The sequence below is a fragment of the Cryptomeria japonica genome, chromosome 10, assembly GCF_030272615.1.
Source record: "Cryptomeria japonica chromosome 10, Sugi_1.0, whole genome shotgun sequence".
Lineage (NCBI taxonomy): Eukaryota > Viridiplantae > Streptophyta > Pinopsida > Cupressales > Cupressaceae > Cryptomeria > Cryptomeria japonica.
The window spans coordinates 505,033,457-505,049,373 of NC_081414.1; the positions used below are offsets into that span (position 1 = coordinate 505,033,457).

Below are 15,917 nucleotides of genomic sequence, written 5' to 3' on the forward strand. Positions count from 1 at the left end.
TTTTTAGTCAACCTTTTCCAAGAATTCCTCAATTTGTTGACTTCTGAATTAAGAAAACCATAATGTGACTTAATTTTTTCTATCTCTTGTATTGTCACGACAAAGAAATAAGTATCATCAAGATCAATGATTCCTTTGACTCTTGCTGACAATTTGGCTTCTATCTCCTTAAGCCATATCTGCTTGTCTTTTAACTGATCCGGATTAGCAAAAACTCCTGGGAGCAACTCACAAACTTGATCAATGTATTCCTTCTTAAGCAATTTAACCCTTCTATCCACATTATCCACCTCTGTTGCCAATTGCATTAAGACTTTAGCGACATCAGAAGTGGATTTGATAACGGGATTAGCTCTTGCTTCATCACAGGATACACACATTAACTCTAGATCTTGCTCCCTAGGTCTCCATCTGTCAAAAATGGGTGTCAAAATGGCCTTATCTCTCCTCAGCTCATTCCATATCTCCATAATTTTTCCCACATTGTTGTAAAGCAATGAGGCATTTATCGTATCTGCAAAACTGGAGATTGTGGCCCTTACCTTTTCCTCATATTTCCCAGCATATAAGGCCTGAGCCTGTTGCAAGTTTTCTAGTTCTTGAGGAGTAATCTCAATCATTTGAGAGCTGGAGGGTGCTGGAGATGGTGGAAATTCAATGATAGGGCTAGTAGGCAGAGGTCTTGCAAGAGAAGAGGAAATCATCAGCGTTGAAGACTCACCTTGTTGGTGATGTCCCATCAACTGGCTTTGCAATTTAGCAATAATGCTATCTTTACCTCTCACCTCCTCCTTGGCACTGTTATAGGCCTTCAAAACTGTTTCCAACTTAATTTGGAGGGCCTCCTTTTCTTTGGCTTCCTTCTCAGCCACTGCAACACTGAATTTTGCAGTTTCTAGCACAGTGCTAGCAGCCTCTACTACCCTTGTACTCTGTACTCTTTTTACCATCATTCCACCAAGGTAACTTAACCCTGAGGTGTCTTTGCCTTTCTTGCTCTCATTTCTCTTGAGAGACCACATAACTAGTGCAGCATTATCCTTATTGAAGGTAACTCCTTCCATGGGTTTGGTCTCTTTTCTTACTGCATCTAACACCAGGGCATCTGCAATATCCCACTCTGGTAAGATTAGCACTCCAGCTTGTGCTACCATATCCCTTCCCTGCTCAGGGGTGATGGTTTTGAATTCCTCCATCATCTCTTGTTTTATTTCTTCCTCCACTGAGGCTGGATCTTTATTGGGCTGCTCAGCCTTTCTTGTCTCACATCTAGCATTATATCTATCTATATGTTGTTTCCAAATGAATTGCATAAATGCTTCCGATGTGACAAAGTTGTCATCAGCTAAAAAGGCACTACTTGCCTTTTTTATCTCTGGATCCCACTCTTGGCCTTTGAGTTCAGTGGAGGTAATATCCATTTCAGCATCAATGGGCTCTTCTGGCATCCCTTCCTCCACTTCATCATAGGTGTATGCAATTTCCCCTAAGCTTCCCAACTGCAAGAGGTGTTCAGCCGCTGCTTGTTCATCTCCTATATGGATAGGGGATTGGGATGGGGAATACAAGGGTGTATCTGATTGCACTTCCTTCCCCACCCTTTGCCTCTTTGGGCTGTCTTGGATGTCAATGACATCTTGTATCTTCCTCTTTCCTTTGGATGTAGAGGGCTCTCCTGTTGTAGGCACTAGCACACTGTAACCTGATTTTTTATGCAATGTGTAATCACCAGGAGGAATTGCTTTGCTAGAGGCTGACCTGCTTAGGATCACTCTAGCCTTTTCAGGGTTGCTCTTAATCACAGCTTCCCTTTTCTCCTTTAGTGTTTGCATCACATCTTCAAAGCAAACAATCAAAAATTTTATTTTTTCTTCTAATGGGAAGAAGCTAGACAATGGGTCATAGCTAGCATCAAACTGATGCACAAAATCCAAGGCTTTCTTATAAGCCACCCACTTTTCTTTCCTTAGTTCCTGCTCATCTAGATCAAATTCATTCCTGATGAGGTCTTCAGGAAATTGGAATTGGTGAGGCCTACCTCTGCATGCTACCTTCTTCCTAAACACACCGTTGAAGAAGTCCTCTGGATCAGCACACCTGGACACTGCAGTGGATAAATGATCAGGTTTGAGGAAATCCTCAAAGCAATTCCAGCCTCCCTTTGTTATTACGAATTGGTGGGCTATGGTAGCTGCAGGGAAAATAGTCCCTTTACCTCTACCTGTTAACTCTGCCTCTTGTAGGTCACCAATTTGCCTAAGGATCTCCGCTATTCCCACTTTGAGAGGGACCTGGTAAGGTAACAAAAATGGAGTACCCCTGAAACCAAAAACTCTGAAAACTATGGAGACTGGATATAAATAGATGTCACCCCAGTTATGAACAATTTTGATGTTCTCTGCAAATTCTTTTGGCCTTATGAATTCCAGAAGAACCTTGGGGACTCTTGGGTTATCAGAGCAGAGGAGAGTCCTTATTTTGGATGCAAAATATTTATCAAACTTTAGGAAACTAGCATCCTCTCTGTCCCATGACAACACAGTACTCCATAATTGTACTGGCATTTTTTCTCCTTCCTTCTCCTTAACCAGGTCTAGTCCACTGGCGAAATAATCACCACCTTTGAAGAGAAAAAGGTGCATTAAGAGTGAGTACCATCCAAAAGGTCTATCCACCTTTCCATTCTTTATTCCTATCAACCCTCCATGGATAGCATCGGCAATGAAAGAGGCATAATCAAATGTGATAGCAAGAGAAGGATTCAAAATCTGGACAATCATTAGCAAGTAATGATTCGGCATATTTGCTTCAGCATCTTCTCCTAGAACTTGACAAAGTGCCCAGTACATTCCCTTAGCCCTCAAGGTAAACATACTTAATGAGAAAGGCTCTTGCGTGTTAGGTCCTACAACTGCTAACCCTCCTATTTTCACAAAAAGTTCCTTGAGAGGCCCATTCCTGAGATGACTCCTCTGTGCACCATAAACTTGGGCTAATGATGTGAAATTTATAGGTTCTAAGAAGTTTGTGAACTCATTAAGCCCAAATGCTGTTCTAAACTCTTCAGCATTAATTTCTACAAGGGTTTTCCCATTTACATCCCGGATGCATCTTGTGACTGGATCATAATTTAATGCCATTTGGGTTAGCAAGTCTGTATCCATGAATACCCCTGGGACTACTAATTTCCCAACATCCAGCTCCCAGATACTGTTTTGAGGAGCAGGAGAATTTCTCATCCCAAATCCAACTTTGAACAACCCCAACCCGGACAGTCCAACCTGTGGGTCTCTCAGCGAATTACCTTTGTCGTACAATCCTTCTCCTATCTTCAAACGGGGAGCCCTGGGCACTAACTCTTTGGCCTTTGATGCCTGATTGGTTGATAATGTTAACTATTCTAAAAAGTCATCACATACACTTCTTTCTAAATAGTTAACCTTGCCGGAAAAATTCCCTTTTAGGAGCCATTTTGAAAATGCAAGAAAATGAATATCACTCTTAAACAATCCTGCAACAAGAGAATTATCTTACTTAGAACACCACACAAGAATTGCTACAAAAATATGAGAGAACCTGATCTTTGCTTGAAAGAATTTTCTCTGCAACTGAACCGACTTGCTCTGTATCTAAAGAAGATAACTCTGCGTTTGCTCTTCTGCAAAATCTTTTAAGAGATATCTTCACTTGGTAGTTAGGAAATCAAATATTTGTACTCAGGGCCTTAACTGTAACATTGATTCCGCATGCTCCGGCCGTCCCTTCGAAATTGAATTCATACGAGAATTCGTATTTTTCGCTCCAACGGGTCATAACATTCCTGCAAGTGTTCCATTTTGCTCTTTCGCAACTTCGCGAAGCATAATTATCGGACAACTTAGTCCTGCGAAATAGCGCCAACCGTTCGATCAAAAGAAACTTGATCGAGCGTTAGATTAACTGACGGCTTTGGCCTTTTCCTGGGTCCCGCTTTTTTATTGGTTGCATAATACCACGTGGCGTCGAATCATTGGCCTTGAAATTCCCTTCGCATTCCACTTTATACTGGCCGCGTGTCTTTCCTTTTATACCGACGTTTCCACCTTGGCGGGCCCACACTTTTTCTTAGACCACGTGTCATCATGACACGTGGACGGTTCTCGTTTATTCTCGCTATTTCGCGGGTATAAAGAGTGAGCACTTTACCCTTGCGAAATAGCGCGGGCCGTTGGATCATCTCTGAAGTTGATAGGCATTTAATCCTTTGAAAAGGCTCTCAGGAATGGTGGGCCCGCTGACTTGTCACGAACACCTGGCATCCAGTCACCTGCGGCGCTGATTTGTCACTCTGTCATTCGCCAGAAGGAAACCACGGGGGCCCCACTTTCGTCTCAACAGCCCTATAGTCCAGGTCATCATCATGACACGTGGACAGTTCTCGTTTATTCTCGCTATTTCGCGGGCATAAAGAGTGAGCACTTTACCCTTGCGAAATAGCGCGGGCCGTTGGATCATCTCTGAAGTTGATCGGCATTTAATCCTTTGAAAAGGCTCTCAGGAATGGTGGGCCCGCTGACTTGTCACGAACACCTGGCATCCAGTCACCTGCGGCGCTGATTTGTCACTCTGTCATTCGCCAGAAGGAAACCACGGGGCTTCAATAAATTGTTAACAGCTGTACCTGCCAGGTCATCTCCATCTGTGACCTGACTCACCTCCGGGGCCCGCCTTCAGCTTTTAATCCTGACCCTCTGACTGTTGTGACCCGTGCCATGTGTCGCCATTTTACTCGCTATCAACAACCAGTTGGACCATCTATGTAGCATGCCATGTGGTTTTCGCAACTTCGCTGGTTTTAAACTACGCGCAACTTCGCCTAGCGAAATAGTGCGAGCCGTGGATCCACCCGTGAGATGCGCACTAGTTACTGGGCCCGACAAACTTTAGAAGAGAAATATACGAGGCATAAATTTTTCAATTAATTAACATAACCGCCTAGGCAAACAACAAGGGGGGAACACCTCCTACGACCCCATGACCCATTACTTAAGTGAATAAAGTAACGACAGATTAGAAACCAGAGGGTTTAAAACAAATAAGATAGGATCTAAAATTAAAAACCCTTAAACCCTTAAGGTCTAGAACAAAGCTGAAGCACTTGGAATTACACCCTACTCGAAAATTTCAGCATACCACAGCCAATCATGGGAAAAGAAAAACCCAATTTTAATCAGTGATAACAGAGGTAATTAAATTTCAACATTTTATGTTAATACTTTCATTGCATTTGTTTACTATGTTCTCAACAATAGTGGTACCACCCATGCAACAGAAAGGATGAAAGTAATACAGCACTTTCTGATAACCTGATCCATTTGGAAAATTCAAAACCAAACCAACAACCATACAACTCCAGGTCAAACATCTTCAAAAATTGTTGAAATATTACATCAACTCCATAGTGGTATTTTTTATCTGATTACAATGCACAAACTTATATCAATTTATAGTGACAAATTACAATTGCTTAAATTAATCCGTAACTGGCAAAAAATATTTCATTGTCAGGATTGGCTCACAAACAATTCATTAAAATTTTAAAACCATCCTTTTACCAATCCACTCATACAGCCAACTTATATCCATTTGTTTTAGATGAGAAAAGCATGCAGCTCACATATGCATAAGATGCTCTCTACAACATGCATGTTGTGGAATTGTCTTATAAAAGTGTACATGTCAACGTTAAAATGACTTCCATGATACACTCAAGATGTGGTTCCCATAACCCAATTTATTTCATGAATTCATGTCTACACTACACATTGTCGATCTTTGTCTCACAAAAATGTACACGTCAACATTAAAATGACTTCCATGATACCCTTAAGGTCCACTTACCATAACCCAATTTATTTCAAGATTTCAGGTACAAACCAAAAGCCCAATCAATCAAGGTTAAAATTAAGACATCTCCAAAAATTAGCCTTGTATAGAATAAATTATATAAACATAAGTTCATTAAAACGCACCAATCTAAATTAATTTATAATGAAAGTTTCTAGCAGCTTAATCTACAATATATATAAAATAAATTTTATGAAAATATAATTCATTAAAATGCAGTGCTCTATCTTAACTTAGAATGAAATTTTCAAACAGATTAATCTATAATTCTAATCTATCATATTTTAAGAACTCCAAGTGTAGCTCAGCATAAAACTAGCAGTCATGTAGCACCTAAATAAATGACCAAAATCATGCTGTAGCAACACAAATTAAAACAGCCAACTCAAGGAAAAATTGCTTTAGATAAATAAATATATGCATTGGATACACTTTAAAATATGTATGTCCAAGTCATTTGGTTTATGAGTGTAAGCATCAACATACAAACTGATTCTGTTATACTCTCAAGTTTTGACACTGGGACAATGTAACGAGCTTTCTCACAATAACCACAAAACAGACACCAGCAGAATGTACAGCTTAAATCCAAAGGAACCATAAAACTACTGCAATCCTGGCATGTTGATCTCTATACAATTTTTCTATAACAAAGATTAACAGCCAATTAGGGAGTAAGAATTTGCAAAGATGGGGAGTCTTTCTTTCTCGGTATAATGCTTCCAAATTTCCAATCTAAATAAAATTTAAATATAACAATGTCAACATGCTAGATAAGAGAATATCCACAAACCGACAGACCAAGATAATGCAGAGCTTAAATACAAACAACATACAAAACTGCTAAAAACTTGAGAAGTTGCAAAGATAGGAGTGTTTCTTTTTCTTTCTCTGTATAATGCTTCCAAATTTCCAGTCTAAATAAATAAAACAGTGTCACAGACTACATAAGAGAATATCCATACTCATAGCATTAATTAAAAATTAAATGCCAACAAATTATTGTAATGTAGATTTTCAGTTTAAAAAGAATTCAGAAATTACATTAAAAAGTAAATCAATCAACCACTAGAACAATAAGATTTCGCTACCTTCCGAAAATTCTCTGGACCCATTTGCTTCTCTAGCATCTGAAGAATAGCAACCTGATTTTACACAAAGAAAAGAACCTAAACAAGCAGAAGAAAGAAGGATACAAATATTAGAATCCCAACAGAAGCTCAAAATAATAATCACATACAGCCTTCCATGAGCGCAGTTTTCCCAAAACACCAATAGTCTGTGTTTCATATAAATCAGCTGCAGCTGCAGATGAGCAAAGAGCAGTAGATCCTTCCACATCAGCTTTACAAACTTCCTCATTTGCCTGCATCAAAAAACTTGTCATTTTATGAGGACGACTGACTAAACTTACAATAAAAATAAGTGAAAATTATGATTGTCGGTAGTCTAAAATTCAAAATAGAACACAACTGTACAAAACCAAAATCACTAAGCGCATTACAAGCATTAGAAACTTGCAAACAGTGATGCTCCATAGCATAAATAAATTGAAACAAAATGTGTAATGTATCAAAATCTGCAAATCTCATTTAGAAACCTATCTTCTTTAGTATTGTGGATTTACAACTACAACTTCATTTAGTCGGTAAGGAAAAAAAAATAGAGCTCAGCCACAGCAAGTACAAAATAAGTGTACTTGATTAAATAAAAATAAGCTTGTCTTCTCATTGACAAACCTCTGCCTCCTGCACATAAGATATTAAACTATTCAAGGGAGCTCGATATGATGCACTAGTGATTCATTGAAGTGTTAGAAAAATATTTTCCTATAAGTTGCCAAGTGTTTGCCAGGAAACCAAATTCAAACAAGTGCTTCTAAAATTTCCACGTGTGAATTACTGGACATGAAATATTATAGTCAACATGACTGATCAATGAACCTAGTAAATATCTTACATGATTTTTTTTAATGTTTTGATTTATCATGATGAAATGTAATGTCCCCTTTTTATGTGACCTTAGAATAATTAAATGATAAAAAAACAGTTGTCAGGAATAAATAAACGATGACTAATTTTAATTAATTAGAAGGGTCATAAGAATAATTACAATACTAAGCTATATAGGTGACTCTAGTGGTTATCTTTTAGAAAGAATTTAATAAAATTACTTATATTTCTACGGGCTATTAAAAAATGCGGGAAATTTGAAATGTGTTTGGAGAATCTTCTCCAGATTGTTATTAAAAGAGTGATGAGAGAATCATTTGTGATATGCTTGTAATATTTCTCTTGTTGATTTTGAGGCTTCTTTCAAGCTCGAAACCCTAGGATGAAAACCCTAAAGGATTGCCGGTTTCAGTAGTGAAACTAATCAACCCTAGTCAGCTGTTGGAGATTTTCACTTAGCAATCTCACATTGTTTCAACGATTGAGGTATTTTTGCAAAATTTATGAAGCCTTCAAAAGACAAATTTTCAGTGAGTTTGATAAGCTTCAGAAAAGGGTTTGAAGTTCGCTTTCTCGTGCACCATATTGGAGGTTTACTCATATTTGCTTTGGAGCTCGATTTGGATTATTGCCTTCTCATTGATTGTACATTTTCTACCACCACCATGCTTGAAATCAAAGTTGCATGGACACGGATACAGTATCAGATATGGATACGGCCATTTTTTAAGACCCCCAATATGGATACGGTGTTAGAATAATATTTCTTTATTCTATTAATGGTCAATAATGTATTTAGTTAGTTGACATCTTAAATGTCTTTTGTAGTGTGTACGAAGTTAGTTGGCATATTAAATATCTACAGTATTTTATATGCCTATAAATGTATCTCTTTCCTTCAGTAATAGATAAGCATATTTTACCAGTGAATCTCTGATTTTTACATGGTATCAGAGCGCAGGCAAAAACAAAAAAAATTCGAAAGATTTTTTTATCCTAAATTTTTATTTAGTGAGAAATTTTCGTAAAGAATTTTTTCGTACTTTTTTTAAAAACCCGACTAGGGTTTTCTACTACTTGTTTGGTGCTTGTGTCTATTCGTATGCCTATGGGTTTTAATGTGATTCCTTTTTCACGTTTTTAGTCTCAACCATCTATTCACTCTGCACATTTTGCAACCTCTGTTAAGCTTTTTTTGGGCGTCTGAAATCCCATCTGTATTCTTGAGCGACGGAAATTACTTTCGCCTCGCCATTTCGCGTCTGATTCTGTTCTTTTTTATGCCGCGACTAGCTTTTTTGCGTTTTTGGGCAGCTAGGGCACGACATCTCTAATTTTCGCACAATTTCCTCTTCATATTTCGCGCTTTTTTAGTGTGTATTTGTTTCGTGTTCCAAGGTTTATTTTTGCCCTCGACCTGCACCCACACAGAATCCTTCAGGTTTGTGGCGATGTCATTTCCTGTGTTATTTTCGACAGCCTGCAATTTTTTTCGCGAGAAATCTCCTCTAGATTCTTGTGCACGAGCTCGGATTCTTCTGAATCTCTGTTTTTGGCGACTGTGCCTAGGGTTTTTCCAAACCCTCCGTACTTTTTCTACGTCTAGGGATTCTACAACTTCGGCTAGGGTTGTTTTTGGCAACTGCGCCTAGGGTTTTTCCGAACCCTCCGTACTTTTTCTACGTCTAGGGATTCTACAACTTCAGCTAGGTTTTCACCCTTCATTTCCAATCGAAAAATTATTTTGATTGCAGATTCTTGGTGGGTTTTTCGAAAACTCTTTTGGGTTGCTTTCAGATTTTTTTGGGTCTTCTGAAAAATTTCTACCTTGAAAACCATGCTAAGGTTTTATTAGAATATTTAATTATATTTTAGTCACCTATATTTAGTTCCTTGTTTAATGGTCATTTAGCTTTTTAGTTAATTAGCTTTTAGGCTTTATTTAGCATTTAGCTTTTTTCTTTTTAGTTAATTAGCTTTTAAGCTTTATTTAGCGTTTAGCTTTTTAGTAGTTCACTTTAAACGACTTGTTCTTAATTTAGAACGTCGTCCTTGTAATCTCTTTATATACGCTTGTATATTGTTGAATAGATTATCCGATTATTGAATCATTCATTCAATTTATTTTTTAGGTTTTAGTTTCTACCTTAGAATCCGACATGTAGAACCTTTTTCAAAAATAAAAAACCCTCTGTTTCCATCTGTTTTTCGTGCATTGGGAATTTGTGCCTTCACTAGTTCAACCTCAGGGTACGTGATGGCATCTCTGACAAACATTATGCTCGAAAGTAGCCAAAAATTCAACAACCGCAACTACAACACCTAGAAGCAACGCATGCTGACAATTTTTGAGTGTCGATGTCTTGATGCAATTGTTTTGGGCATGTCTTCACGTCCAACTACTGTCGGAAAAGATCAGGACAAATGGGATGAGCGCAATCGGGAAGCCGTCATGCTCATTAAACTCTCCATTACCGATGAGCAGCTACCTCAGGTACCGTCCGGAAAAACTACGAAGGAGATATGGGATCATTTGAAGAGTCTCCATGAAACCTCTGACAAGAGCAAAGTATTCTTTTTGAAGAACATGCTCTTTTCGATTATGACGGACGAGAGGACACCTTTGCAGGATCACTTGGCAAAGATCAAGGACATCCATGATCAACTTGAGGCGATTGGTCGCACAATGGAGAAAGAGGAAATGGTCATCACTCTGAAGAGTTTGCCCAAATCTTATGAGCATTTCATTGAAACGCTCAATATCACTTCCACTGACGTCAATTTGAAGTTTCTCGATCTTTGTAACAATCTTTTACAGCAAGATCGGTGGTGACAACAGTTTGGAAGTAGTACCAATTCCACCTCCATCGAGCAAGTGTTCTCTACCAAATCTTCTGCTAAGAACAAAGGGAAGGCTACCATCTTCTCAGTCGAAAGGCTCTGGTTCTTCTCAAGAAGACAACAACAACAACAATCAATCAATCAATGCAATTATTGTCATAACTTTGGTCACATGAAGGCCGCGTGTCGAATTCAATTGGCTTCTGAACAAAAGAAGTAGGAGGGTCTCAACCAAAGGCAAATGTCGCTAAACACTCTGAGCAAAAAGAACCTGCTTTCTACGCTTTTATGGCCAAAAGAACAACAAATCCAGTACAATCTTCTACCTGGTATATTGATTCAAGGGCTTCGCGGCATTTTACTCATCGTCAGGATTGGTTCACGAAATTTGAACCATTCTCGAATTCAATAATCTTCAGAGGAGGAGAAGAGTACACAGTTGCTAGTAAAGGCACTATCCAGATTCACTCAGAAATTTAATTTTTCTTGATGTCTACTTGCTGAAGTAGTTTACACTGTAGTCTACCTCCTGAAACGGTCACCTACACATGTCGTTAAGAAGAAGACTCTTGAAGAAGCCTAGTCAGGACGCAAGCCTAAAGTGGGCCATTTGAAAGTCTTCGGTTCTATTGCTCATGTATGGATTCTAGACGCCAAGAGTGCTAAGCTGGATTCAAAGAGCCAAACACTTATGTTTACTAGTTACAGCAATAACCACAAGGCTTACTGGTCCATTTATGCCTTCTACTACTACTAGTCCTGCGACTCTGTCTGTGAAGACTTCTGATGTTGGTGTTCGTCTTCCTCTTGGTTCTCGTGATGGGAGGTCTTCAGAGCATTCCGGCTCTGAAGATGAGGAATCTACCAATCCAGCACCACCTGATTTTTCACAGGATTCACATCCAAATGACTTTGTTCCGGAAACTCCAATGGATGTTGTTCCTCCAATGCCAGATGTTGGTACTTCTACCCTCAGGCCTAAATGGTAGGCCAAGACAATAGGAGATCTTCGTGATGATGAGCTTCTTGAGGATAGATTAGTTCGCCGAAAGCAAAAGCAGCAGAATATAGTCAACTTTGCACTTATGGCCAACATCCATAGCATCCATGAACCCCAGACATATTCCGAGGCTAAAGGCATTCCTGAGTGGGAAAAGGCTATGGAGACAAAATATCATAGTCTTCTGAAGAGTAACACTTGGGTTCTTTCTGATCTGCCTCCTGGGAAGAAACCTATCTATTGTAAATGGGTTTATAAAGTCAAGTATCATGCAGATGGTACTTTGGATAAGTAAAAGGCCAGATTGGTTGCTTGGGGATTTACACAGCGGGAGGGCATTGACTACGAGGAGACTTTTGCTCCTATTGCCAAGATGAGCACAATTCGTCTTCTTCTCGCCATTGCAGCTCAGTTTGGATGGAAACTTCACCAGATGGACGATATGAGTGCATTCCTCAGCGATGAGTAGCAAGAAGAAGTTTATATGACTCAACCTCCTAGCTTCAACGTTCCTGGTAAGGAACATTAGGTTTGCAGATTGGTAAAAGCCCTCTATGGCCTGAAGCTTGGTACTTCAAGATTGATCAGCATTTGGTTGAACATGGTTTTCAGCGCAGTCCCTCTGACACTAATCCATATGTCACTCTCCGATGATGATATCCTTTTTCTTGTTGTCTACGTGGATGACTTGATCATTACTGGCAATTTAGCACATTTGATTACAGCCATCAAATAGGACTTGTGCCAAGCTTTTGACATGAAAGATTTGGGGCTTCTCCATTATTGCTTAGGTGTTGAAGTGTGATAGACTGATGACAATATATTTATTTCACAGTCCAAGTATGCCCGCAGTTTGCTTGACAAGTTTTGAATGCAGGATTGTAAACCTGCTTCCACACCTATGGAAAAAGGGCTGAAGTTATCAGCCAAGTCTGATTCACCTGCAGTAGATGAAACCGAATTTAGACAACTAGTAGGCAGCCTCATCTACCTCACTGCCACAAGCCCTGACATCAATTTTGTCGTCAACTACATCTCTCGCTTCATGACGGCCCCAAAAGCTGATCGTTGGATTGCAGCGAAGCGAGTGCTGTGATATGTGAAAGGCACTTCAGACTGTGGCAGTTGCAACAATCCAAAGCTCATTGGTTATACTGACTCAGATTGGGTAGGATCAATGGATGACAAAAAATCCATAGGTACGTATTCAATTTGGGCACAGGTGTCATCACTTGGAGCAGCAAGAAGCAACAGGTTGTGGCTCTTTCATCGACCGAAGTCGAATACCGAGGAACAGTCAAGGCCGCATATGAGGCAGTTTGGCTCTGGAGGATGCTCTCTGACATGCAGATGCCGCAAGCACATCCTTCTCCTTGTACACTGATAACAAGGGGTGCTCAAACTAGCTAAAAATCCAATCTTCCATGAACGCACCAAGCATGTCAAGCTTCATTGTCACTACATCCGCAAGCTGGTAGAAGACGGATCAGTTCAGTTGCAATATGTTCCCACAGTGGATCAAACTACGGATATTCTCACCAAGTCTTTGAGCCCGGATAAGTTTGCAAAATTTAGGGGGCAACTTGGTCTTTTTGATAGATTGACCATTAAGGGAGGGTGTTAGAATAATATTTCTATATTTTGTTAATGGTAAATAATGTATTTAGTTAGTTGGCATCTTAAATGTCTTTTGTAGTGTGTAGGTAGTTAGTTGGGGTATTAAATATCTACAAGTATTTTATATGCCTATAAATGTATCTCTTTCCTTCAGTAATAAATAAGCATATTTTACCAGTGAATCTCTGATTTTCACATACGACTGGATACGACATTCATCAAAAACACACATATTTAACACAATTTTCTAAGTCATTAAAGGAGATTTTCATTACTTCAAAAGCAATATAGACACATAATTGCTACATAGATAATCATATGTTGATTTAACAATTTACAATATGCAAAATGGAGTTGCATTGGAAGATAATTCTCATTTGATGTAGGTTTTGTTTATACCAAAAAAAAAAATTAATTGCATGAATGAAGTTTTTTTAAATTAAATTTAAGAAGATTAACGTCAAATTTTGAAAAATTCAAATTATATAGTATTTTGCACAGTTGGAAATCAAGGTTTTTTGGGCATGCATGGTTGCAGTATCCGACGTGTATCCGGGCTGTAGCAGATACGTATCCATTATGTATACAGGGATATGCGCACCCAGGGAGGGACACGGGAGTTTCCAGCTACTCTACTTGAAATATGTAGACTTTTTGCTGGTCGAATCTCCATATGGTTACTGCTGGAAGTATTAGTGAATTTAAAAAGTGGAAGTCAAGGCTGTCCTAGTAGCTGGATGCTGCTGGCAAAGTTATTAAATAATGATTTATTTAGCTTGGTCGGCTCTGCTGGTGCATTATGAAGGTGATATTGGAGAAATGAGACGACATTTTCTCTTTTCTGGCCGATTGTCTAGTTTTCAGCTGAGCAGGGGAACATTCATAAACAGTGATTCATTCATTTGCTGGCCACCAATATCTATTATTTTTAGCATGGGAAGGCAAACCTTAAGGAGGCAAGCTATTGAAAAAAAGCCACCATCTTAGCCGCTTTCCTCAGGAATATCGTTGCTTTAGCTGGCCATGTAATCTTATCCAAGCCCATGAGGAAGTGATGGAGGTTGTGGGGACTAATCTGCTTCAGGTCTGCTCAAAAAGGGGATTTTGTGCATGCTACGCTGGGTATATCAGACATTCTTTGCATTTTATCTTGGGTTGGTGTTCAAACCTTGCTGAGAGCTTGGACATGAAGACATTCTAATGCCCAAACAGTGCATATTAATGTATTAAGTATCTGCTGTTCAAATATTAAGCAATGTATATCAACTGACCATGTCCTCCATGATATTGTTTCTGCTATCACACTTGAATATCTGTATATTATCTCAATGAACCTGTGCAAATTTATCTTTATCAATAAAGGTCAGACCTATTAGCCTATTTTTGTATTTTCCAGCAGATGTTTATATTAAGACACTTATGGTTTAAACAACAGTGACTATTATGTTTGCTTGTCATTGCTATTGTTAATTATCTTAGATACACTATACAATGAACTATGAAATCTGAAATTCATAAGACAAATATGCATCATATATTGTTAGGAATAATGCATCATAGGATGCATATAATAATTATTTGTTAGGCTTGTTAAATAGGTTATATAACAGTGGTACGAATTGAGTTGTTAAAACAACTCAATATATCTAGGGAGGTTGTTTATGAAGTTTCATATAAAATAGGATTTGTGAATCCTATAAATATGCAATGTGTTATTGAACGAAAACAATGAAGAACAGAACATATTATTTCGTGTAAATTTTTTGCAGGCTTCTATTATTTCTGCCCATTTTTCTCTCATTGTATCAGAGCTGGGTGTCTAAAAAAATTCTTCCACTATCTGTTCAGTAAAATTGTGTTATCTTCCTCGATACTGAAGAAAAATTCAAAATTCAAAATGTTCTAGAAAGATGAGAACAAATAGAACAAAACTCAGAAATTATTTGAAATGATTCTGAATATTGTGTGAGCAGTTTGAAGTGGAAGATGGACGTGATGTGATTGCCATGTGAATGTTTTATCACTATCATCTAAAGAGATTCAAATTCTAAGTCATAAATTCAAGTTAATCTCTCACAAGTGTAGTTTTATTCCATACTCTAATCAAGGTGAAATATGTATAAAGGTGTCTAGAGGCAATAAGAAAGAAATCATCATTTCAATTTTAGATTTTGGTAAGTTTCAAGATTAAAGCAGTTGGAGAAAGTGTAGAAGAGACATTACAATATTACAATAGCGATAAGCTATTGGCAAGATGTAAGAGGGAATTAATGGACAGCATAGCGATTAGAACCTGAAGAAAACTACACTTGTTAGCATGGAGCCAGCACTTGTAGAAGAATTGGCATGCAAATCCTAAATTTTAATATGGTATACTGTTCATACTGCCCTAATCTAGAAATAATTAAATATAGAATTCAAAATACCACAATATATGCATGCAATCAGTGAGAAAAGAGCACATTCTTGGTCTTCTTTGTGTCTAAATGGCTAAGATTTTCATATTATTTCATTCAAAGTTGTATCTAGATTGTTATGCTGCACATAAGTTAACTTTTCATAGATTCACGGTGGTAGTATTATTTGAATCAATTGTATATATAATGGTATTTCAATAACAT

The 15,917-nt window shown here is 38.3% G+C and overlaps 1 protein-coding gene across 4 annotated transcripts in view; it reads right to left on the minus strand.

Annotated features, from left to right (window-relative positions):
* Nucleotides 1–15,917, minus strand: part of LOC131079641 (transcription initiation factor TFIID subunit 2) — a 139,473-nt gene that overhangs the window by 107,202 nt on the left and 16,354 nt on the right. For all 4 annotated transcript variants that reach the window (XM_058017647.2, XM_058017645.2, XM_058017646.2 and 1 more), the window contains 2 exons: nt 7,127–7,252; nt 6,978–7,031 (listed from right to left, as the gene is read on the minus strand). In XM_058017647.2, coding sequence (XP_057873630.2) covers nt 6,978–7,031; nt 7,127–7,252 — 180 coding nt within the window. The remainder of the gene's footprint in view (nt 1–6,977; nt 7,032–7,126; nt 7,253–15,917) is intronic.